Here is a 25597-nt window from a genome sequence, read left to right as displayed (position 1 = left end):
TGTGGGCTTAGATATATCATAGTCCTTTGTTCTTCCAATACTTAGTTATTGTAAATTAATTAGGGGCCGTATGGATAGAATTAATTGCCGCGCAATCTATACGAAGATCAAAATAGGCTTTTAGAGCTTTTCTCGTATATATGGTATGCCGTAATACCCTGGAAGGACGACAAACTTTCCTAGATTATCGCAACATCTGGCGGTACTGAGGTTAGCGCTCGTAACGATATTTTTTCAGGAGGGTTATAGAAGCTACTCTAGAAGTAGACATTACAATACCACGTCACATGCAGTTTGATCTTGAACACCCTTGTCCCGGGCACAAACAAGGATTTTTGAAGTACTGGGCCACTACGAGGCTCTAGCTCTGGATCGGGCTAACTGGCCAACGTATGGAAATTTGAGATTAGAGACGCATTTCATATCTTTGGCATGAACGTATGGTTTCGACCAAGACGAAGGCTCCCTGTTCCCTAAGTCTGCCACGCATTACGGCTGACTTGCAGGTGAATGACACGTATATGAGGTTTCTAGCGAATTGTTCCTCATGTTTTTCACCGCTTTGCTTGATCACCCTGGTCACCTACACACCATCTATCCCTCATTTTCTTCACCGCTCTGCTTGATAACCCTGGTCACCTACACACCATCAGCGATGGCTTCCTACTAGAAAAAAAATCTTTAGCTGGCCAAATTGACGCACTGACATTTTACCTCAGTATCGAATATGGGTGAAGGTGTGGTGAGGTAGCAATCATGCTTGGGTTTTGGACGCTGGGCACAGTAGTTGTAAGCTATGCGTAGATAAATACCACAGTTTCTCCAGGCTGTCTACGGGCCGTTCTTGCTCTTCATGAAGCCTCGGATCTTTGACTTTCCAGATTTTCTACACCTATTTGTTCAAGCTAACCCGGTTCCTTTTCGAAGTCGCTGAAAACAATGGCCACATTGAGTCCCACGAAAGAGTCCTTGATCACCGTGTTCGTGAACCAATACAACCAAAATAAGTACACTGAGATGGCGAAAAAAGCTGCAGACATATGCGGACGAGCCCTTCTGGAGAAAGACATACCCCATGAAGTTGAAAGCCGCGGGAAGAAGCCTGAAAGCCTGCGAAAAAAGATTGAGCAGCGTGAGCGCAATCAAGGTCTATACAAGTCCCTAAAAGATATATTTGAGGACATCGTCGACCTTGCCGGGGCTCGCATTATCCTCAAAAAATGGGAAGATTGTGATCGCGTAAGGGGTATCATCTACGAGCTTTTCGAGGTTGAGCAGGAGAAACCTATGAAACAAAAGAGTGGGTACGAAGCAGTACATTATCGTGTCTCCTTGAAGCAGGAGGGGCGCCTGGGTGGCCTCCACATGACGCAAGTGAGGCCGAGGGTTGAGATTCAAGTTCAGTCTTTGTATATGGCGCAGTGGGCGAAAGATGAACATGACAGTCGGTATAAAACATCTAAAGATCCGAGCCGAGCGTTGAACAACTATCTCAATTTTCAACTTCAAAACATTCACTTTGCTCAAAACATCGCCCAGATAACAAGAGAAGAGAGCGCCAGGCAAGATGCAAAGTATAAACAAAAGTTCAGCGACCACAAATACGTCGGCCGACATCTGGAGAAGTGGGTTGGCAAGCACGCTACAGACTGGGCAAAAGATGAAAAGATAAAAACAGGATCTTCTACAGCTCTGACAATCTTTTTGGATGCTCGTGGATGGAGAACCCCCGAATCTCTTGACCTATTGCTCAATGAACACCTTGGCAATGGCGCGCGGGATGAATACTCAAACATCGCAAAGGAGTATGGTGATATTGAACTGAACATCGTGATCTATCTCATTGACCGCGCTGTTTTGAATCGCAACACGCATATCTATGAAGTCCCCAATGACCATGAAGAGAACGCCTACAAGATCCGAGTGATCCTGAGCACGTTCATCTGGATAAAGCGTCTTTTTCTGCCGGCATTGGCATGGCAGCGTTTATTCGCGCGTCCGGAAGAGGAAGACCGAAACATGCTTCGACAGGGCATTGTTTGGCTGGGACACAGAGCATTGCAAAAACTGATTGCCAGGGGAGGAAAATTGTTGACTCCCGAGGAGATTGGTATAGTAAACAGACTGTGGAATTGGTTCTGCAGAAACCCCGACCGACCAATCCAGGTGGCTTTTACGCTGTCAAGCCAGGGTGTTATTAGAGACCTGGCAGGAGAAAACGATGAGCTGGAAAATGCGCTTGGGCCACTGAGGCGAGCCCTGAGTTGGGACATGGACCAAGCTTCAACATAAGTTTTGGAGCTGATCACCACAGAACAACAGAAATAGAAGGCCTTCAAAGTCTGTGTTGCCAAATGAAGAGAGATATTGCAGTAGTGTCAGCCTCCTAGAAAGAAAAAAAGTTGTTTAATTTTGTTGATCCCGCCTGTCCATCTTTCTTACCAAGTAGTGCAAAAGATATACGTACCCCCAACACTCGGAAGGATTGATGTGATACATGGGACCTGGCCGTTTCATCACACAGCCTTGAAGGATCTGTCGACCTGTCAATTTCAGGGGTGAGTCACCTCACGTGTTGCTGATCACGGTCACCTTCCTGGCATGAAAAAGCAAATATGAAAACGCAACTGAGCCAAACACCAAACTAACGAGACCCGGGGACACAATGTCAAGTGCAAATTGCGTGCTAAAGTGAAGGGTCAGTTTCATGAAAGGGTGGTAACAAATTTAAGTAATTTTTGCTCAAAATAGAGGAGAGAAAGACAAGCAAGGTTCTGAAATTGGTATTGCCAAGACGTATATCGAGGAACTGGAAACTAGCCCAACCTGGCCAAGGCGCACAAAAAAAAAAGAGGTTCTTTTGGCTAAGCAACCAGTCTCGGTCAGTCATGCGTTTCCATTAGCGTTCTCTTTCTCTGGCAGCAGAATATTGAGCTCTCTGGGAAAGGCCAGACCTCTGTGCAGATACTACCTTTTCTGCGTGTGGGCTTGTAACAAGTGACAATGTGTTTCTCAAATGAGTTGAGCATTGTGAGGCAGGCACGAGGCTGCAAAGCTTGTTCTGCAGACACGGCAAATGTAATGCAGCTCGATTTCCATACGTCGGAGCCTCAGCAGTCAAGCTTAGTTGCAGACGATTTTATGACTCGAGCAAAAGGTGAGATTGATTCACCTTGTGATATGGTTAGTGAAGGGAAGCTGATCATTATTCTCACAGTGCTGGACCCGGTTCTCGATCAACTCCTCTTCGAAGCCGTTTTGAACGGAAATCCACCGCCTGAACTTAGCCCGGACGAAGAAAAAAAGATCTTGGAGATACTTTCACTTGCTGAGCAAAATGAATGGAGAGGCTCATCAGCAGTCAAGCCAGCCTACTGCTTCTGGATCTGGTGTGGATTGAAGCCGTACCGATGGGCCGTAGTCCTGGATCAAAAGCTCTGGACAGAATTCACAGAGGAATTCCAGATTTTCAAGTACAAAGGTCAGTGCAATCACAGAATAAAAAGGGAAAAGGAAAGAATCGATTATTCTTTTTATCTCCTGTGCGTTAGAACCTAAATACTCCACGGAAGTCAATTGGATAGTTACCCGTGCAGATTATAACAGTAGAGCTAACTCGGACCAGACTGCCCCGATGCAAGAATGCAAGCAATTCCAAATTTGTCCATGTGGAAGCCTCCCACATTCAGGGCCGCCAGACGGTCTGAAGAGTAATTTATGCGACTGCGCGCATAAAAATATCGTGAGGTGAGCCTCAAGCCAAAGAAATTTCTTAAAAGGAAAGGCCATTGATCATAACCCAGTTATCTCTTAAGTGAAAGAGCCTTCAGAGAGATATTTTCGAGATATTTTCGAGGATGACCACAGGTCGAAGGGCATGCAGGTAACCCAGTGGAAAATGGTGGGCGGGAGAGAACTATGAATGGTCCATAGGTAGGTAGCATCGAGAAGAGGGGTGGTCATCATCCCTTGTTGCTTTATGCATGTGTGCGCTGGGCTGTCCGGGTCAAGAGGACCTAGCTCCGTTTAATTTCGCGCAGACAGCAAAGCGCGTTGCCCGCTAAAATTGCAATAAAAAAGCAACTTTGCTCGATGACCATGTTCCTCGAAGAGCTAGAGCTGGGCTGCTACTCAAATGCCTCACCAAACTATTGTTTTTCTTTTTGAACATCCTTGAATAAATCTATTTTTTGGAACTTATTCCCTAATATTTATCTAGACAGTAGACACACCACACCTTAATGCTCGATCTCGATTAGCTTCACGCTTGCGGAGAAATCAATCAGCGACAGAGCCAACACGTTAGAAACAGCCTCCCTAAGATTCCACATGGAGTATCTCGCTTCACGTAATGCGTCAGGGTGGCAAAGCTGAGCTCAGAACGCAATAGTTTGACCTGGTCTATTTCTACGCAGTAGCTTGTAGTTCTTTAGTCACTTCCGATGTGGCTTTTTTCACTGGCCTTAGCTTACTTGATGCGAGCGTTTCTCGTATCTTGGTCGCTATTACCATCATTTGGGATGAAGGGAGCGAGACGGATACGATATTTGATAACTTTCGGTCTTACTCACGCGCCGTGACTGATGGCATGCTACCCCCTATTGCTTTATATGTACCAACATCCTCCTTTTGATTGTTTCAAATACCTAGCACGAACTTGTGGACACTTATATGCAGGGTTATAGAAAGCCAACAAGATTATTGAGCTCTACTTTGAGCCAGAACAGATGAGAGCCATCAAAAGCTGGTGAATTAATGCCCAGCCAAGGGTGAGCGTTAATGTCACTGAGCCTTGTCTTTGTGAATATGAGTGCACTGTAGTTCTCTGAATCTTACTGTATGTCAAGGCCCTGTCCGGCAGACCTGATTTTGAATTTGCTAATCAATAAACCTCAGCCGATCGCTCTGACAGCGTAAGCCGCTGATACTCCAGCAAGGAATTCCTCCAGGACTTGCAATGACGCTTCAGGGCTCCATAATGGAATGAGCATCAATTCTGAACATTTAGGAGCACCTAGTATTGATGTCGTTTGTCCATCATATCTATAAAAGTAGAACTTAATAGGATGTCCTCTTCATCTCTATCTAGGAATTTGAATGCAAGTTCAGTTGAGCTATGATAGCGAAGAAAGAGGAAAGAAACAGAAACAAGACGACAGAAACGATAGGCAATACGACAGCATCTATCACACATCGGGTTTGGATGTGTTGTTCAGTTGTCTTGATTAGAGAGAAGCAGAAGAAGTAGGAGGAAGAAGTAATACAATCTGGTTTGGTCTGACAAAATTGGGAGAAGGAAGGGAGAAGGGAGAAAGAGAGGAAGAGAAGCTATCTAAGAGAAAAGGTCTGTCACCTCAGATCATCTAATATTCAGCAGATACCCATTTCCCATAAGTGATCATGTCTGTGCAAAATTTGAAGTATCCAGATCTCTGACATCTATTGGGCAAAACTGGTTAGCAAGAGAATGCTCAAAAAAAAAGGGGGAAGTTCTACCCACAATACCGACTGCTACCGTGCAGAAACCATCGTCTTGCTACGGAAAGTCCTTTGAGGTTTTGAGTAGGTGTGATTGGGATCACACCATAGTACTCAGGGGGGTGTGGGCCTCCCCCTAATTGCTTGCCTAGGGCAAAGTACATAAAAGTCTCCGGAAAAAAATTGACTTGGCGAAACGCGGAAACCCAGAGCTGGCCGTATGTATCAACCAAAAAATCGTTTGAGATCTGTGTAACAGCATAACTTCTCTCGTGGCTGAAATCAATATGGTCTAGCTCTCGGTTAGGCAGTTTAAAGACCTTTGAAACCTAAAAGATAGATCACGTTAATTGTAAAACTATTTGGTCTCAAACTTGGGGATACCAACACGATTAAGATGACTCTCTAGATCCTGGATAGAAGGATAGTCAACGTCCGATATCTGATCATCCCAAAAAAATTCTCATATGGATACGCCCCCCGCCCCCGGGACCCGGTGCTATATCAACGGGGACCTCAATAGAAACAAGATCAGAAATAGCTCTTGCTCTCTGTATACCGGATGCAATCTGGTCGGTTTGAATGAATTCCATAATCAGGTATAGTCTATCTGATGCACCAAAAACGGCATAAATTTCAGGAATACGAATAGCGGTGCTTGCCCTAATCCGATCAAACAAAAATTGATGAAATTGATGATTGTTCCATTCGCAACGAGGGACCTCATTTTGATAAAAAGCTTTTCGCCATTGTGGACGTGGATGAAATGATTGTCCCTGCGACCTTGCTTAGTGCTAAGCATTTCAAGTTGCTCTTTGCTAGGCAGGTCTGGGGCATTTGAAGAAACAAAATCGACAATGTCACTCATATCGGTGATCGAGAATGAGTTGTTTGATTTCAGATGTATTGAGGCGTGAGTGGAAGTGAAGGGAAATTTGCTGCGTCACTATAGGTATGACTAACTATGAACATACACCTAGGTATCAACCTCGGAACCTTGGAACGTAATGACACGCACAAGCGAGCGAGGTGAACCTAAGGCAGACGTCATCACTATCTTACGAACATAGACGAAAGGGATGCCTTGGGCTATCCACTGATTACATATATAATGTGGTAGAACATGGCCGTTGAGGGAACCAGATCTTCGGATGTCAGGTTATAGTGAAAGCAAGCAATCTGCAGTGGTGGAAGAGAGATATTAAGTAGGTAGTCGAAAACCTCGATGTAACCGTGTGTCAACGGAATTGGCTTGGGGAGACCTGAGTGGTGAAGTCAGTTAGTGTATGCATGCTATACCACTCGCAGAAGCTTCTTCTCGCACGGAGATACCTATGATTCCAGAGCTATGAATGATGAAGGATGTTCCATCCTTCATCATTCGTTCCTGGGCTCGTCTGAAAATGTATTTGCTGCTATGGAAGGATCGATTCTGTGACACTCCATGGCCGTATATCCATAAGCGGGGATTGCAGTGGTATATGATCGAATTGTGCCCATTTTGGTAGGTTGAAAGGGGTAATAGGCAGAGAGGAGCTGATCCACTTTTGGCGCAAGATATGCTGTACACCTTGCCTAGGATCATCGGGGCTCTAAGGAAGTTTGCGCTAATCCTATAGTTATAACCTGCCGCAATAAGAATCAGAGTTTCGAAGATATCTGATAGCTTAATCGAACAATTATCAAGGTTGTAGACGAAATGATCAATCAGGCCTCACTCGCCCGTGGCCTCTTGATACAGTGAGCTCAGAAAATCCCAACTATTGTTGAGAGATAGACCAGGTGATCGCCTACTCTTTAATCCAGGACTTGTTTGCAGCTCTCTCCTCTTCCTCCTTCCCTTTCAGAAGTACTTGGTAAACTGCACGAGATCACAGTTAACTCTGAATGGCGTACTCCATTGTTGCCGATCTTGTTGCCGCGACTGGACCGCATTTAGTGACCCAAATCAGCACTGGCACTGTCCCCACAGTTCCTCGAGACCCAACAGGGATAATGGGGGCATCTAGGCCCTAAAATAGTACGGAGTATTCTGTAGCTTGCTACCATGTGACAAGTCTGACAGAATCGACGAAAAACTTGGGCGTTTGCCTTCTCCGGTATCTCGCTACTAAATTCATTGAAGCTAGGACTGTAAAGATTCACGAAATGGAGCTGGCCATGTTGTTTCTTTGGAGATGTTCGCTGTGTTTCCAAATGTACTGGATTATAGGCGATCCATTAGCCGTGGCACGAGTCAGTTACGTGCATCTGCGGAAATAACGACAGCCTGGTTGCATTGCGGTTACGTAGGCTACGTGGAGCAACGTACTTTCGCAATTGCGGTCAACAATCCAAAACTGCTAATGTTGACATCTGGCTATCACAATCTTGATTGAGATCGATTTGATATAGTAAATGTAAAATTTGATGAAGCTAAGGCGCATAACAGCAAAAAGGTCAGATCTGAAAAAGCGAGGTTGATTGGAGAGTATGATATCTTTGGAAACCGGGATCAATTGAAAACAAGGATGGCCCAATGCCTGAAATATCGGGCCACTGATCAGCCAAAAGAATATTCGGGCGCGTATAGTTCACGCCCCGAAGTCTTCATCGTCGAGCCAGATATCTGCTTTTGATGTTATTTACAGATACATTGCGTTGGCATGAATTGTTTTGATATCTTGATTTAGAGATCTTCAGCAAATGTAAAAAGTGTCCCTTGTTGATTTCAATGTTTTATCCACGGGCTGAACAGGTGGCATTTTGGCCCCATCGTGCCGCGCTTCTTTGACGCTGATCGACATGATCGGCCTGCATATCTCCAACAAGGCCCACTGAGCCCGAAACCCTATGAGTTCGCGCCGCAATTCCCTCTTCCCTCTTCCCTCCTCCCAAGCACTCCGCAGTTTTGAGGACGACTGCGCGCAACATTATGCTGCCTACAGTCCGTCCAATTCGACCGTGGCTTATGACCTTATTCCAGTCAACACAAGTAGACATAACCATTTCTTTTGAAAAGATTCGGGTAGGGCCCTGGGATCAATTCAACTACTAGCTTCTTGATGGAGCTTGAGTGAAATCATCCATGCTGCCAATTTGGGGGCTTTCCCCGAGTACGATCCGTTCGCGGGTTAGGGAGGATCTAGGCTTCGATAACGTGGTGATGGGTATTTCTATTCGTAATAGTGAACCCATTCATCTTGGTAATGGTCAGGGAAACTTTCAACGGGACGTAGTAATAAAGCAGTTCAACGAATTTGCTTAATAGCTTCTAGATATGGATTTCGAGTTTAACGTCCATAATGAGCCGCGGGTCGTTGTTCCTTATGAGGCGTTACACAGTCTAGTTCTAAAAGGCTATGTAGCCTATGCTGAACTGAACCGCAACCTATTATCGAATGGTTTCTCGAATCATAACATTACTGCGCAACCTATTCTAGAAATCTCTATTACTAGTTTTCTTAATGTCGAACGCTAAAAAACCTAGCTTTATTCTCGCCTATCGTGCCCACCTGACAGCCCGAGTATAGACCTCGATGGTAATGTGCGAGATAATACTACTTCTTTCGTAATTTAGCCTTTGGGATTTATATTCAATTAATCCGCCTCTAGTGATATTTGTAATTGTCCCTCCCTATATAATCGGCTTAGGATTTTCGAGCGGCCGAATGTATTTAAGCTTACGAACGAGCTAGTGCTAATGTTCTCGATGTTATATCCATCCTTGTTCTAGGATATTCCTGCCCCTTTACCCTGGTTCTATAAGGAGGTCGGAGGCTATAAGCCAGAACCCGATATCCTATGGGAGTTAAGGAAAGGTTAAATTCACTGGCGCGGCACCACTACTGGAGGTTACAGTCGCGGCGGATCCTGGCATTATCTACAATGACAGCGAGTGATTGCTTCTCTAGAAATCCGAATAACGCACCTTATAACGGAGGGAAATGTCTACGTGCAGCATAGGTGGTGACGAAGGATGGGAGGTTCGAGAGGCTAATCAGACAGAGATCGGGGAATATTTCAACGCCCATTTTGTTGACATCGTCGATTGTGACGAGGACTGTATGGACTAGTCGATGTTCTTCGATGTCGTTGACCGCGAAGACCACAGCGAGGCGTAGAACTACCGTTACTTACTGGACATGGATGGCCACGCGTACAGCGGGAGATTCTATGCATTTATGCGGAGCAAAAGCGTTCCGCTGAAGTTGACATTTTTCCGTGAATGGCATGATGGAGTGCTCATCCCGTGGGTTCACTATGTGCCGCTTAACAAAGATGCCAACGAATCCCCGAGATAGTGCGCTTTTTCAAGCAGGATCCTGCTAGTCGGGAGATTGCTCGGAGCATTGGAGCGGAAGGGCAGTCGTGGGCTGCAAAAGCACTTCGAAATGATAACATGGATATTTATATGTTCCGACTTATGCTAAAGTATGTCTTTGAGATCCTTTCGAGTGTGTTTAGTGATCGGCGATTTATAATGCTAAATATGATAATGCAGATATGCTCGTGTCCAAGATGACCGAAGAGAGCAATTAGGTTTTGTTTCGCTAGGTCTATTGGTTAAAAACTCCTTGGACTCTCTCTGAGTTTCTTTGCGACTGTACAAATATTGCAATAAGTTTTTTTTTCTCGATTTTATATCACGACGTATTCACGTCTAATATGAGCATCAATCTTCTAATCAAGAAAGCAATACTGCCAAGGCTCAAAAATGAGTGCGTGGTAGATGGCTGATGAGAATAGGACTTGAAAGGAGCTACTAGCCCGTTCTAGAAGCTGCGTATCGGCTATTGTGCTCTTGATTTAATGCTAAATGTAAACGGAGCTTATCACTGTTGAAGGAATCGGTGAGAAATGTATAGGGTCTAGTCAATGGCATTAAAAACATTGAATTATCTGTATTTTTCTATCTAGCTTTCTAAAAATTTATATAGGGCCTGGTCTAGATAAGTCGAATCGCCGAATAGTGGAGTATTAACCAATACTTCTGTATACCGGCTTTTCTTTCGCCGACAGAAATCAATAGTTAGTTAACGGGCTTAGTGCGCCACATGGTAGACATGTGGCTGTACTCCACAGTGGTTAGGATGATTGGATGAGACACAAGATAGCTTGATGATGTACTCCGCAGGCCAGGAAAAATCCCGGCATCCACATAGGCATTGACATGATTGGACGAAACATGCAAGACATCTTGCGAGTTTAGCGCAATATCGGCACGGTTCAATTTAGTGCAATATCGACACCGTTCCGTAAACGTTACCGTTGCTCACCAGTTAAATGGGCGTTTCCCCCGTTAACACCAACGGCCAACTTTCTCCCTCTCGTCACGATCATGGGTTCCTTCCTCCGCATTTTGAGCCTGACGGCTACGGCTGTGGCTTTGGTGGCTGCACAGCCCCATGCACGCTCTCGACCACCATCTGTTTCTCCCAGCGTCACCGTCGAGCAAGGGATCGTCAAGGGCTTTTCCCAGAATGATACCAATGTCTTTCTAGGCATTCCCTTTGCCGAGACCACTGCTGGCGAGAACCGCTGGAAGGCACCTAAGCCCATCGGCTCATTCCCCAATGGTGGCTTCGAGGCCACTGCCTATGGGCCATCCTGTGCCCAGGTAATGTCGGGCACAGCAATCACCGACCAGAGCGAGGATTGTCTCAGCCTCAATATTTGGACCCCGGAAAAGGGTGCCAAACTTCCTGTATTTGTCTATATCTATGGCGGTGCCATGGTCACCGGCGGCAGTAGCAATGCCCAATGGCAAGGGTTCAACTTCGCCCGCAAGGATGTTATCTACGTCAACTTCAATTACCGCGAGAGCATCTATGCCTCACCCAATGCACCTGAGCTGCAGGGTCAGTCCCAGAATTTTGGCATCATGGATGTGGAGTTGGCTATGGAGTGGATTCACAACAATATTGAGGGTAAGTTCCTCTTTCTCTTAAACCACCTTATGTCTTTTGCCTAACCTCGTCATCAGCTTTCGGAGGCGATAAGTCCCGCATCGTATTGGGCGGCCATTCATCCGGTGGAGTCCACGTTGATCACTATCTCTGGAACCACCCAGATACCTTCCTTGCTGGTGCGATCGAGATGTCTGCCAACGCCCAATCTGGTCCTGGCTACGCGGCCGCAGGAGTCGCCTTGAAGCAGGTGGTCCAGACAATGCTGGATGCTGGCGTGACTCTAGACTGCACGGCTGATGACTACACTCTGGACTGCCTGCGCGCAGCGGATACTTATGCCTTCCAGACGAGCGACTTCAACTCAACCTTGAACACCTGGTTCTCACCGGCGGTGGACGAGATCACTCGCTTCTCCAACTACGCCGACCGCTTCGCGGAGGGATACTACCCTAAATCACTGCCTCTGATCGTCGGTAACTCCGACCAGGAGGGCGAGATCTTCGGCTACGTCTATGGCAGTGAGAACACTAACTTTTCGTCCTGGATCCGCACGTTTGACGCCGATCTTACCTTCGTGCCCGCAGACGAGCTCCTGGCCGGCTACGACGAGGCCGACTACTCCTCTGTCTCCCAGATGAGCGGTGCCTCCTACGGCGACGCGCGCTTCTTCTGCGCGACCGACTACCTGCTGGACATGCGCGCTGCCGAGCAACCCACCTGGATCTACCGTTGGTTCGGCAAGTACTCGAACGCGCTGCCGATCCCCAATCTCGGACCGTCGCACGGTAGCGAGGTGCCCTTTTTCCACGGCGGCAAGGAGTGCTTCTCCCTGCTGGATGACGTGACCGCCGCGGAGCAGCAGCTGGCGGACTACATGAACTCTTGGTTTGTCGCTTGGATCAAGAACCCCAGAGCTGGGCCTGGCTGGAAGCGTGCCAAGCCTGTTGATGGTCCCCTTGCGCGCGTGGGTGTGCCTGGACACGAGAAGAAGATTGTGAAGAGCACAACTGGCGCTTACAACGGTCGCTGCCAGAAGGTTTACAAGCCCAATTATCCCAACTACCCTGTGGTGTGGAACACTGCTCTGCTGGTCGAGAGTGCCTAAGTAACATTCCGTTTTTTTCTGTTTAATAGAGAATTATATCTAAAATCATTTGTAGTTTCAATAATTTCATCAATATCACAGAAGGACCCTAATGCAGGTACCGCGGTTCGTGAACAGCTAGGCAGTACTACTGGTGGGCCCAGTGGAGAGAGCAGTTGCGCCCTATCTCACCGCCCGTCCTACTCACTTGTATACTTCTGTAACGACCTCCTTATCCATTACATAACTTCAAGTAATTAAAATATAACTATGTTATATTAACTAGCTTAGGCGTGTGGTATTAAGCCACGGTTAGTTTCTTCACTGTGAAATTACCACATGTATACGAGCTTTAAGGCCGCATTAGGGCGTGAGCCACAAATTAGACTCTCCGAAGTTTCCCCAGCTCGTGTCTGTCCAGAGGCAAAAAAGGCTATCTTCGCTGTGATTGGTCATTTTTGCTTAAGGTTCAGTTACAACTGGTCCAACTAGTATCAGGTTGCCTCTTTGGTGCGACCGTAGACTGCGTCGTCTCTTTTCGTTACATAGAATAATGAAAGGCTTTTTTAACTTTTTTTTTTAGATTTTTTTTTAAAAATATATTAGTATCTGCGGAGTATGCACACGGGCGCTTGTGCAATATCAAGGCATTGTGGCGTTGCTAGTCGCGGACCACTGGCTTTGAATAAATTAAGCCGTATTGCTCTCGAGGGGTCACCTGCAAGAAGTTCCAACACTCGAGACTAGAAGGCTCAAAATGTAAAAATTAGCTAACGGTCTCTAACTCCATCCGAACAAACCCGATGGGCGGCAATGTTGCCTAGTTTAGAATTAATCTAGTGTGCGTTTGGCATCACATATCACTAAGTGGGCATTAAGGTGGAGCTGATGTGAAATTATTCCCAATATAGTAATCATCGGCGTTTACCCTGTTTTCAAACCTAGATCTAGCCTCACCATGAAAGATTCTTTCAAAACTATAGGTGAATTGCAAAGCAACTTAATCTATATGTAATCTGTTTGTCAAAGAATCGTAAACGATCTATGCTAGGGCCTTGGCAGTGGGTAGAGCAAAAAGTGTCTCAGTGTATTGTCTCAATGTAGAATTTAAAATGATGTTATTATTATCTGCGTCGAAGGCTGGCACATTTCTTGATGCTTCGCTTCTCAGTTTGCAATTTCCTTTCTCCGTCGTTCGTGACTGAAGCATAGGCAATCCAACATGGCACGCCTAGACCAGGGACAAGTGGTATGATACCTTTTCTTCCATCCTCCCACTGCAGCCTACTAGCTTGCTAACAGGGTCTCTGTGTAGGTTGCTTGGTATGTGTGCACAGTGGCAGCATGCGCCTTCCTGGTCTGTCGCCTTGTGGTCCGAGTGCGGCTTCTGAAACGACTTTACCTCGACGACCTGTTCGTTTCTCTGGCTGCCTTGTGTCTAATCGGAGACCTGGCGATCCAGCATTATATGTTTAACCAAGGTAGGTGTTCCAATTAGAGGATTGGTGGAGCTAGCTTCTAGGACGCCACTGACAATGCACAGGCATGTCTGAAATGGCGAAGTCGACTGTGGATGAACAGATCAATATGATGAAGGTGAAACAGCCTGAGATCGGAGAAATATGCAATCAAATCTTTAATCCTTTATTGAGCAGATGATCATCCCGGGATCCACATTATACGTCACTTCGCTTTGGCTGATCAAGTCCAGCATGGTGATCTTCTACAAGCGCCTGGCAGATCGCACCCAGTATCAGATTGTGTATAACATCACACTTGGTTTCTTGGCTGCGACGTGGCTAGTGCTGTTTTTTGATATTGTTTTCAAGTGCTATCCGGTTCAGCGGCAGTGGGAGGCGTTAAGAAATCCTAAATGTGAGGATGGTTCTACATAAACTACCTCACAGACAAAGGGACTGACGATCTTGCAGTGACATGCCCCCCAGGACCATCAACAGTGAATTACTGGCTCACGATTCTCTGTATGGCCCTCTGTCTTGACTTACTTTGTCTATCAACTAATTTTCTCAGTCAACATCTTCAGTGATGTCTTCAGTAAGGCGCCAAGTTCAATTGATCTCAATCACTCCTAACCCAAAGTAGTCATCTGCCTTCCCATTACGCAAGTTGCGAGACTCAAGATGCCTAAGAAACAAAAGTGGGGTGTCATCTCCGTCTTTCTCCTGGGTATCCTTGTAGTCATCACCAGCAGTATGTCTTCCTCCTTATTCTCATATGATCTCCTCTAAGGCATATACCCAGTCATCCGAGCAATCTACTCCTACCGCAACGAACAAATGATCACTTGTACCGTCTCCATGATCGAAACCGCCATCGCCATCATCGCGTCCTGTCTCCCCGTTCTCCGCACCCTAGTATTCGGCTCGCACTCTCGCACGGGAACCTACAGCGGCCACCGCGGTTACGAGCTCTCGCACTCTGGCATACATACTGGCGGCGCCAGCAAGCAGCGCACCACCGTCTCCACCTCACAGAGTCAGGTTGACCGCGGCGTAGATGACATCTCGTTTAATGACTCCGAGGACGGATTAGTGAAGGATACGGTGCAGGTTTCCGGACCAGGGATTGCCGTCAGACATGAGTATTTCGTGCATCAGGATCCTGCATAAAGTAGGGAGCTTGTGCGAAGCTTGCGAAGCGCTCATCCTGTCGATTTTGCATACCCGCCACACGTTCATATCTATTAAAACTAATTATTCCCATGGTTACGGCATCCCATCTTATGGTCTTACGCTAGTGACGCGCGTCTTGGCGCTTGCAATATTGGCCTATTAAAAACGGCATTGATAGACTGTAGGTTGACCTTGAAGTCAAACGTTCTTATAGACAAGTCACCCTGTGGGAATAGGAGGCCCAAACGTTGCAGCAAAGCAAATGTTTCTTCATGCCGAACAGTCAAAAAGCTTTCAAAACTGTTTTTGTATTGATCCTTATATCGATGTTACCGCCAGTGTCTGAATCAGTATAGTGCCTACGCTAGCGATGTACTATAATGCGGACATATGTATATGAGAACACCACGAGATTTCTAATTCATGCCGCGGCATATCGTGGCCATTCCACCCTCACTACATCTTACACTAGAGCTGGTTCCTCCGTAGATGGGCACCATACAATTTTGTGCCCATGCGTGTTATTACAAATTCTGGGGGTTGAATTATATTATCATGTTTGTCTATCAGTTTGGAATGCTTGACATTGGAGTGCCGAGTGCAGTCCAGTTCTATCTGTCAGAGACCAACTGGATCGTTTTGCACTCCTTCAAGTAAACGCCATAATGGTTGAAGAGCTCGGTTTTCATATCCTTGGTAACATCCAAATTGGGTGACCAAACAGGCTTGACTTCACCGTCCTTGTGATAATCTCGCGCGTTGCAATGATCACTAATCCAAGAGGTGTCTTGCAAGCGGTAGGGTAATACATAGGCTTGAGGCTTTTCAGCAGCGGTTTCTCGAAAACAATTGGGATGCCGTATGTTTTTTTCGAATTGTCGGATTCCAACTCCTTGATTGCCCTATTTATGATCAGTTTTTTCTTCTTCTTCACTGATGGATTGCATAACTTACGTAGAACGGTACCCCACAGGAACACTCCGAGGTTCTGACAATTCTTTTTTACTGTAATGTCAGTCTCCAGCGTGTACATCCGGGTATATACAATAGAAAGCCAAATAGAGCGAAATTTGACCGACGTATTCTCCATCATAGTTGCTATTAGGCCCATGAAGTTTCTTTTGAACGCGCTCGGCTTAATCAAAGCCAAGCAATGCATTCTCGAAAGACCCAGCTGCGCCTTGCCACATCTTCTGTTGCGCAAAAATCGATCTAGATTGAAGTCTTTATACTGTGTTTTCCCTACACCTCCAGCACCTTATATTGCCAACGAACCCACTCACAACACCTGGCCGTCAAGATATTCTCCAGTTTCACCCGGAAGAATTTCTCTCCCGATAAAACCGGGGTGTGGGTGGTAAGGAATAGTGTTGCACCGCATCATCAAAGGGCGGGCACCGGCTGCATGAACAACTGATTGCACTCGCTCACGAGCTAGTTCAAACTGATATTAATGAGGATGGTATGACTCCAACTTAGGCTTTAGGGGCACGCTAAGTGGAGAGTAATTTATCTTGTGCCATGGCTTACCCTAGGGTGAGCAGGCGGCTGCAAGGCTTAGTGTACATGTAAGTCACAGTCGAACAAAAGGGAACGCAGACAGCGTTAAGTCCATAATACAATTTTTGCGAATTGTTCCCACAAGCCTGCCCGGCTGGCGCAATGGTAGCGCGTTAGACTTCTATGACTCCTAAGAAGATACAATCTAAAGGTTGTGGGATCGTTCCCCACGTCGGGCTATTATTTCTTTTTTTTTTTCTATTATAGAACTACTAACTAACTGATTGTCGTCATGCAATCAATTAAAAATTCAACGAGCGACAAAATTCACTACGTAAATCAGAATGCTACTTGCTATACGGAATACGAAGTAAAAATGAAGAATTTTTCACCCTTGTACGAACAAGTAATGCTAGCTTGGGGGTGTGGAAAGCGGTGAAAACTCTGGAAAATACGATGTGGGCCCCATACTGCCGTAGAGTGTGAGTGTGGTAAGACAGACATGCCTAGAGCCTACCTAGCTAAAGCTAGTGAGATAGTGCGAGAAATAAGCCGTTGATTTTACGATCGACACTAACCACGAGTGAATTATCTTCATGCCCCTGTTTGTCAACCTTGTCACATTGTGCGTTCTGATTAGCAGGCGAAGATCAACGATGCCTTTCCTTTCACCTAGACGGGGGAGGCTAACTCTTTCCAGGACTACTTCTTCACTCACCCCTCTTGTTCTTTCTTCCCAGATGCTGTCCTCCTGTCCTCCACATTTATTTATTTTCTGGGTGCCGTAGCAGTCTCCATATTCTTATGTAGGCCCGCCTAGCTCGTCTAGTTTGTCTGTCCACTCCTCCTTTAAGCTATCGCCCGTTAGGTCAGTTCCCTAGGTATAGCACTTTCTCCCAGGCATAAAAAATATGATCCACATTGTAAGTGGCAGAGCCCCTGTCCCTCAAAATTATCTTTTTTATGGCTCCGTTTCAAGCCATTCCAGTGGCTTCTTACACCTGGAAACCGGCGGCGAAGACTGACTGCTCCGGCTTACAAGCGAATGAGTATTTTTGTGTTAGCGTATCTTCAGCATGATGCGAACGATAAAATAAACTGCAAAGTTTTGACTAGGCATGTCTTGATACATACTGATAGGATTTGTTGGATACACAAATGGTATCAATGACCTTAAGTCAATGAAAAGGGTTTAGACCTTATGTTCGAGGTCTGCTAGGCCCTATCTATCCCCAATGAATGATTCCTTATTTCTTAAGATCCTGGACACTGACGTTGGGCCGAGTATATTCCGCTTCAAAAAGGTCACGGTTCGTCCCCAATCCGTTGTTGGGGCCGCGTGTATCTCCTTCATCCAAGAGATTTTCACCAGAGCCGTAGAGAAAGCTTGCTACCTCGCATGTAAGCTTAATGAGCTCCCCGGTCACCTGCGATAACCTTACATAGCGATTGTGACGGTCAGTTTTGATCACTCTCGGCCCAATTCAGTTCCTCCCGCATCCTCTCCAAGAGCCCAGTCAAACAGGATTTATTGAAAGGGAACTCGATGAATTCCGATTTAACATTGAAAATCTTTCCTTTCTCGACTTAGAAGCCATACCTCTTGATGCTTTAGTATTACCGATTTTTTGCACATAACATGGCGCCCTATGAAGGAGCGCTGCCCATCACGGGAGATATCATTAAAAGGGCAAACAATCTTTTATTCGATCTTACAAGCTTCCCGCATTTTCACAATATGTGCTAGTTGAACCCAACTAAAGCGATGCATGACCACTCGCTGATCAGTTAGACCTAAACTCGCTTGTCTGGGCTACCTAGCACTCGGCTAATCACCATGTTTGCGAGCTGTCTTAGCCACCGAGAAAGGCGATTAAACGAGACACATACTCTATGGGTACCTGCTTGTGTACCTGAGGACAAGTGGGGCTGAAACACAGTGAGAGAAATCTTTTTCCCCTAACTATCCTATTGGGCAGTTCATGCAGAAAGAGCAAAGAGAGCCACTGTGCTGACCTACGACGCTGAACTGTTGGGAGTTAATTATTCTGGTAGGGTGCTTAGTTAAACAGCTCTCAGACAATAGGAGGTAGCCGTTGCGTATCCTCGACTGACGACCCTGAAGATCTTGCGACTCCTATATAAGTTCCTGTGGCACCGCTCTTGATTTTTAGTCACTTGAATACATATATTATTGACCACTGTCGACTAGACATGAAAAGAGATGCGAAACGACAGCATTATCAACCAAGCGCTCGCCCACCTCTTGAAATGGGCACCCTTCGAATTCCCTGCTCTAGGTTTCCATCGCCATATTCGGGATCAAGGAGATGAACACTTCCATTGGGAATTTGACTCACAATTGGTTGCCTATTATGGGATCATGCACAGTCACCAAGGACGACTTCGCCGCCCCTGAGGCAGGCTTTGTGCTGTATAACATCACAGACGGCATCATGGCGACGGATGTAGCTGCCTGTTTTAAGCGGTGGCTCACGTTCTCCCCGCTTACCTACACTGCCACGACCATTCGACTCAAGACGGATGGCCAGCCGCGGCCAACCGTTGAAAAGCCCACCAGCATTGCAATCGGATAGGCTACAATCGGCTTTGTGCTAAGACTGGCTATACTAACAAATGATCTAAGGGGCATCGGCAATGTGGCTGCCATAGCCGCCGCGGTCCTAGTGGGCCAGCAAATGGCCAGCTAGCGTCGCTCGTTCATCGACCGAAACATCGAAATTTGCACCATATGCAGATGAAGATTCCAAAGTGTTTCTAACTCTTCCTAATGGCAAGACAGTGACGATTCTAGGACCTCGGAACGTGGTGTTGAACTGCGTTCTGACCGACACGCGACTGACCAATCCCCGGCATTACTGCCTTCTACAGATTATGTTCTGGGCGATTCTCAGCGCACACTTTGTAACGCTCTGTATGAGCAGCCTGTTCGATCAGATTATGTCCATCTGTGTTCTGCTGCTGGGAACCTATCTCACGGCCGTCCACGTGGGAGGCAACTATGAGGCGATTGGAAAAGACTAAGACTGTATACCAACCTTGGAGACCTAAGCTGGGGCGATTGTCGGTGTATGTGCGGCTGGAAGATGACTGAGGCTGAGGAGGATTCCATGGTTAATTTAAGTTTACTGCCCCAACGATCAAATCTAGGTTGGTGGAACAGATATGACAGTAACCGTAACCATTTGGCGCCCCTTTCATGAGCCAGGAAGGAGATTGAGTGACGGGACCTTACGACTCTGACAAATTCAGCTATGGACGCTAAGTAACAGCATCCCCATTAAGCTATGCATGCTCTCCCTTTTGGTGAGAGTTGATTTCCTGCCTTAGGGTTCAGGCTGTAAACCCCTTCCACTTTAGTTAATCAGTTGGTTGATTATTTCCCCGGCTTCCCTCTTTGATCATAAACAACCAAGCTCGCTTTTCTATCCTACTCTCTCTCTCTGTCCATAGGTCTAATCGCCTCAAGAATCCATACACAGCAATGCTGTAATAATACAATAAGCGCCAAGAAAAATCAATGAAGATCCTTAGACACCTATCGATTTTGGACATACATATGTATATACCAGGAACGGTAATTGGCAACTTGAACAATAACAAGGAAGCTCTGGAATTTTTGTGGAAAAATGGAAGGGCCGATCAGTCTCTCCTTCCTCCCGTGTTATCCACTTGTGAACCAACAAATAGCTTATCTAATTATTTTTTGTTCACGCCTTCCAAGTCTAGACATAGCTGCTATTTCTATAATGACATCAATACTACATGAAATCGAGAACTTCAAGCCTTAGTCAATTCATCTCTGTCTCCATATTTACTCCGCATATTGATTTGTGTCCCAAATTAGGAAATGGACTCGATAGATCAGAAATTCCAACCTCCTGGGAACCCGACAGTCTGGATACAAACGCAAACCCCTCCTGAAGACCCCGGGTCGACTTGCTTGACAAGAACAAGCGAGCTTGTTAGAAATTGAGTTATTTATTCCGCATGTTCCTCCATAAATTTTCTTGCCATGTTGTCATTTTGATCCTTCCATCACAATGGTTTCCGATTCCCACGAAGCGCCCTCAGCGCCATCCGAACCAGCCCCATCCGCACCCTTAACTAACGCTGAGACCCCTGTCAACGTGCCCGGTCCAATTGCGATCGACAATTTTAGCGACGTATGTAGACTCGAGTGCTTGGCTCATTATTGTGACCCAGAAATTAAATCTCTATCATCTTAGGATACTAATAGCGAATTCGACGATGACCTGTCCGATCTCACCTCCCTGTCAGAGAGTGTGCTTGAATTCGAGTATGAAAATGGTCGGCGATATTGCAGTTCCCGCTCAGTAAGTACTCTTGTCGAACCTATGCCATTGATACTAATTTTCAATGACTAGGGAAATTATATGTATTACTTTCACACTTTCCTCTAGAGGCTCCAGGCTGAGCAGACTGACCAAGTTAGGATGCCAAATGACGAGGAGGAGCAGGATCGAATGGATATAGTAAGGCACCATTACTAGTGATTTGTCATTCCATGCTTACATATTGAACTTTTTCTTTTAGACACACCATATGTCCGTAAAGCAAAATATCTCTGGTAGACGAGTGGTTAACCTCAGTGGTACAGATGGCTGATGCTACTAGGAGGAGAGCTCTACAATGCCCCTATCTCATCATCACCACAGAACATTCTTGACCTGGGAACCGGAACAGGCATTTGGGCTCTGGACATTGCCGAGTACGTGAAGTCCTCTATCCGTCATTATATGCCAGCAGGACTTAACCCCGGATGATAGAAAATTCCCTAGCGCCCACGTTATCGGAAATGACATCAGTCCTATCCAGCCCAGTTGGGTGGCCCCAAATATCGAGTTCATCGTGGAGGACTTCGAAAATGAGTGGCAGTATAACCAAAATCACTTTGACTTTATCCATGCACGATGCCTAGCAGGGTGTGTCCCTACCATCAGTCCCCCATCTCAGAGAGAGTGACCTAGTTTCTAAACACTAAGCAGATGTGTGGCTGACTGGCCTGGGTTTATCGGCCGGATTTTCGACCACGTCAAACCCGGTGGCTACTTTGAATCGCACGAGAGTGCCGTGTGGGCTCGGAGCGACGATGGCTCCCTTAAAGATGATTCCGCAATAATGGAATGGCAGCAGGCCCTCAACTTGGCTGGCATTAAGATCGGCCGGGAGCTGAACATCTACCATAAGCTAAAGGACTGGATGATTGAAGCCGGCTTTGAAGATGTCAAATTGTCAGTTTACACGCTACCATTCTCACCCTGGCCGCGCGATCCCTATCTCAAGGCTCTAGGAAAGTACCAGGCAGTGCAGTTGCAACAAGCCATCGATTCATATTCGCTGCGCTTGTACACGCAGGTGCTAGGCTGGAGTTCGGATGTGGCTAAAATTCATAATGCTGTGGTCAAGCGGGAACTACGAGAAAAGAGTTTACATGCCTACGTTCAAACGTACAGACCATCTCATCCCTTTCAATGGCCTATATCCTGTTACTGACTATGAGCAGAGTCGCCGTCCATGGGAGAAAGCCTCTTCACTTCTAATATTTGTTTTGTGAAATATCCAATGCTAATCAGTGATGGAGACTAAATTATTGCAAAGGATCTAGTGAATATATCCCCCTAGGGGTATTATGCAGTCAATGAAAAACCCCGTACCCCTCCCACACCCCGCTATACTGTGTATTGTAAACTGTTTATTTCTCGAACATGAAACCACAAGAACACTCTTTCTTGCTTGCTTTCTCCGTGAGCTAGATTCCAAACTTTCTGACCGTGGACGTAGGTTTAAAATATGGATATACTGGGTCGCAATCCTTTCACATTGTTCCACATAATCGCTTACTTCGTCGCACGAGTCACGTCCTACGAGTCGAGCCCGTGAAACTTTCACATAGAAACAAGCTTACTATGCGGCACAATGATAGGAGGGCGGTTGTAAAAGGACGGCCACATAGCGGACACTACCATGCTGATGGCAGCGTAGAAATGAGTGTCTAAGAAAAAGCGCTTGTCCATTTTCATCCAGTCAACATCCGAGCAGACTTCAGTAGGCTTCGTTCGATTCTGCGGCTGTTCAAGATTTGTTTGCGCGGCAGTTTTAAGATTGCCTGAGCGATGGTCACTTGCCAACCAGAAGCCGTCAACGAAGTTCGCATGGCCCTCATAATCTCCAGTGACAAGGCTGCGCAATGCATCTTGGTCAATTTCGAAGAAGTATCGATGTATTGGAATGGGATGATCAAAGTCAGAAAGAAGATTCTCATCGGCGCGTGGATTCTCATGCGAGAAGCTATCGGCCACCCGTTCTAGGATGTGGGTGCGTAGCTCCTCCCTGGAAGCTCCATTGAACTTGCCTTGTTGTCCATGTAGACATATTCGAACTTGTCAAACATAGTGTCATTGAGTTCTGATTGGAGTCACGGCTAATGAGCGAACGCACTGTATGGTTGACAGTTAAAAACATCCCAGATGGGGTCATCTTCGTATGTGGTGCGGTAGAAAACCCAGCCCCAATTTTCTGTTTTTGAGCCTTGAGGTCATTGTTTCTAAATTACGCTGAATTCCAATGTTATTTGAGAGTAGATGATGAATGAAAGCTTCGTCGTGAGTTTGAAGGCAGCAAAGGTTTGGGGAGTCTTGTCTGCTTTGGAACAAAGCAGGGGGTGAATTGGGGTGCACAGAAAGAAGAAAATAATGAGTGGAAAGTAGATAAGTAAGCGAAGATCTAGGAATGAACACTCGCATCATCACCATTGCGTATAGAGTCCTTTAATGATATTCGCGTTATGGGGATGTAGTTAACGAAATTATCGCTAGGGGGAACGCAAGCGTAATAACACGGCGCGTCTGGGCCCCTAGGGGCCATTTTGGACCCACTAGTTCATATACGCGCTAGTCAAGGCTTTAACGAGTTAGTTTGAGATATTCTATACATTCTATACACAAATTGTATCTTTTATGGAGAACAAAGCAAATACACAACAATCAAGTATAATTGTATTCCGTACAAGTAAACATTGGTCCCTTGTGTCCACTGCAGTATAGTTGGATTTTAGGCTTTCCCCCTTGTTCATTGGCCCTCTTTCTCGCCGATCGCTCAATCTGAAATTGCATTGCCGTACTATTAGATCCGCATCAGGGTTCCCAAGTGGGGATTTAGTGGGTAGATCAACATGAACTCTCCATCCGTATTCCATGTACCTACAGTAGTTCGATTCAACAAACTCAATGTAGGTTACCTAGCGCACTAACACAAAAAAAAGGGTTAATAGATATCTCTTTGCTCCCCCAACCTTGGATTTGATTTCTCAAATCTTTCACACTCATTTATTCCACACTCATTTCGAAACCCCACACTCATTTTACACTCATTTAAATAATACCATCATGTACGCTACCAACATCGTCCTCTTCGCCATTAGCGCCCTGACCGCATCGGCCCACCCTCTGCTCCAGCAACGTTCCTCCTACACTGCTTGTCCCTCCGGCATGTACGAGAACCTACAGTGCTGCAAGACCAACGTCATTGACGTCGCCGCTTTCGAATGCAAGGCTCCTTCCAAGGAGCCCGCCAGCTTGGATGAGTTCAAGAGCCTCTGTGGTGCCCCTGCAGTTTCGGCTCTGTGCTGCACACTTCCTCTGGTACGTTATACCATGACGTTATGCCATGACGCATAAACAATCTCATTCAAATGAATTGATAACTAACAAACTATCTAGGCCGGTCAGGACGTTGTGTGCATGGATCCCCTCCCTGACATGTCGTCCATGTCCTCTATGGGAGGCTCATCTGGCATGCCCTCCATGTCCGGTGCCTCTGGTTCCACTGGTCTCCCCTCCACCCGCTAAAGGATCCTTGTTCAAATTATTTGATTATTTTGTACAACCAGCACTATCGTCCGAGGATCGCACGTTCTTAATCACGAATGAAGTTGACATTGCTCTAGGAGAATGGGCTCCCATAATATATCAAGAACTTGGAGTTTGACCGCTTGATCAATGTTGTAAAACACTTAATCATTCTATATACAATACAAAAGCCTCGATGATATTTTTTACCAGACAACTATGAGTCCCTCTGAGAAATCGCGACCAAGGGCGTGTGAACAAAAATATCGTTTGCCACGGAAAGTTGTAGACTACCTCGCTACAACTTCCGTAGCCAAGATGTGGTCTGTGGTTGGATGTAAAAGGTTGTCACAGGGTGAGGTGAAGTAAGGAAGAACTGGAGCTGCCCACTCACCAACTCATATATTAGTATGGCGCCCACCCTAGCAATATACCGAGTTAGCTATAATGCGCATGTTAAAACACAACGACTTTGGAATTTCAGAGCCGTCTACACCATATCGGATGTTGGATGAAAAACCACTCACATCTCCGTGGTTCCACGAACTTGGAAATTTTAGGCTCGATATCCGATGACCACTGTTCGTGCCTTTGCTCAAATTTATTCACAGCCTAAGTCCAATAATTCCAGCTTCTCATGTCCTTATGCTGCGTATCGTCTGAATACCCTACTGATGATAACTATTCTTGAACGGCATGCTTTCGAGCGTGTAAGTATAAAGCTGATTAGAGAGAGGTATGAAATAATTACACAGGATTGATGCTCATAGTGTATTTGATACCGAACAGAACCCAACTGTCAGATGTCTTTGCGGTCTACTTCCACCCGCTCCAAAGCGGGTACAACATCCTGGACAGTGAACCTGATGCTGGGAAGTCTAAATGCTGGAGGGCTATGGCCAATAGCAAGCCAACCAAGGTTTTTTTGTTCATCCTTGTTGTCGGTTCCTCTTGATCAAGCACTTTGCAAATGAAGAGGTCAATCTAGACAGACCTTTCGAAGTCTGTAGGAATAGACCCTCCTCAAGAAGAGAAAGATACCACAGTGAGCTTCTTATTGTTAGGAACATCATATAGATGAACACTAATCTAATAAATATAACTTGTCCTAGTCCTGAT

The 25597-nt window shown here is 46.0% G+C and overlaps 8 protein-coding genes across 8 annotated transcripts; 7 read left to right on the top strand and 1 right to left on the bottom strand.

Moving 5' to 3' along the window:
• Positions 1–939: 939 nt before the first annotated feature.
• On the top strand, positions 940–2292 carry N7529_000289 (uncharacterized protein; the record flags this gene model as incomplete). The annotated part of the gene is made up of 1 exon (XM_057235820.1): positions 940–2292. The coding sequence occupies one exon, from the start codon at positions 940–942 to the stop codon at positions 2290–2292; it is 1353 nt and encodes a 450-aa protein (XP_057102623.1).
• A 789-nt stretch (positions 2293–3081) lies between these two features.
• Positions 3082–3714, top strand: N7529_000288 (uncharacterized protein; the record flags this gene model as incomplete). Its single annotated transcript, XM_057235819.1, has 2 exons — positions 3082–3481; positions 3626–3714. The coding sequence occupies 2 exons, from the start codon at positions 3082–3084 to the stop codon at positions 3712–3714; spliced, it is 489 nt and encodes a 162-aa protein (XP_057102622.1).
• Positions 3715–10798: 7084 nt separating this feature from the next.
• N7529_000287 (uncharacterized protein) lies at positions 10799–12474 on the top strand (the record flags this gene model as incomplete). The annotated part of the gene is made up of 2 exons (XM_057235818.1): positions 10799–11387; positions 11444–12474. 2 exons carry the CDS (start codon positions 10799–10801, stop codon positions 12472–12474), a joined length of 1620 nt encoding a protein of 539 aa, XP_057102621.1.
• A 1201-nt stretch (positions 12475–13675) lies between these two features.
• N7529_000286 (uncharacterized protein) lies at positions 13676–15083 on the top strand (the record flags this gene model as incomplete). The annotated part of the gene is made up of 8 exons (XM_057235817.1): positions 13676–13702; positions 13769–13934; positions 13997–14049; positions 14109–14328; positions 14385–14435; positions 14485–14508; positions 14557–14664; positions 14716–15083. 8 exons carry the CDS (start codon positions 13676–13678, stop codon positions 15081–15083), a joined length of 1017 nt encoding a protein of 338 aa, XP_057102620.1.
• A 3878-nt stretch (positions 15084–18961) lies between these two features.
• Positions 18962–19183, top strand: N7529_000285 (uncharacterized protein; the record flags this gene model as incomplete). The annotated part of the gene is made up of 1 exon (XM_057235816.1): positions 18962–19183. The coding sequence occupies one exon, from the start codon at positions 18962–18964 to the stop codon at positions 19181–19183; it is 222 nt and encodes a 73-aa protein (XP_057102619.1).
• Positions 19184–20650: 1467 nt separating this feature from the next.
• N7529_000284 (class I SAM-dependent methyltransferase) lies at positions 20651–22171 on the top strand (the record flags this gene model as incomplete). The annotated part of the gene is made up of 8 exons (XM_057235815.1): positions 20651–20773; positions 20837–20944; positions 21032–21103; positions 21165–21198; positions 21246–21339; positions 21398–21553; positions 21617–22078; positions 22135–22171. 8 exons carry the CDS (start codon positions 20651–20653, stop codon positions 22169–22171), a joined length of 1086 nt encoding a protein of 361 aa, XP_057102618.1.
• Positions 22172–22516: 345 nt separating this feature from the next.
• Positions 22517–23108, bottom strand: N7529_000283 (uncharacterized protein; the record flags this gene model as incomplete). Its single annotated transcript, XM_057235814.1, has 2 exons — positions 22517–22978; positions 23070–23108. The coding sequence occupies 2 exons, from the start codon at positions 23106–23108 to the stop codon at positions 22517–22519; spliced, it is 501 nt and encodes a 166-aa protein (XP_057102617.1).
• A 908-nt stretch (positions 23109–24016) lies between these two features.
• Positions 24017–24478, top strand: N7529_000282 (uncharacterized protein; the record flags this gene model as incomplete). Its single annotated transcript, XM_057235813.1, has 2 exons — positions 24017–24271; positions 24350–24478. The coding sequence occupies 2 exons, from the start codon at positions 24017–24019 to the stop codon at positions 24476–24478; spliced, it is 384 nt and encodes a 127-aa protein (XP_057102616.1).
• Positions 24479–25597: the final 1119 nt, after the last annotated feature.

The sequence above is a fragment of the Penicillium soppii genome (genome assembly GCF_028829465.1).
Source record: "Penicillium soppii strain IBT 18220 chromosome Unknown utg000001l, whole genome shotgun sequence".
NCBI classification, from domain to species: domain Eukaryota; kingdom Fungi; phylum Ascomycota; class Eurotiomycetes; order Eurotiales; family Aspergillaceae; genus Penicillium; species Penicillium soppii.
This window is presented reverse-complemented; position numbering and strand designations above follow the sequence as displayed.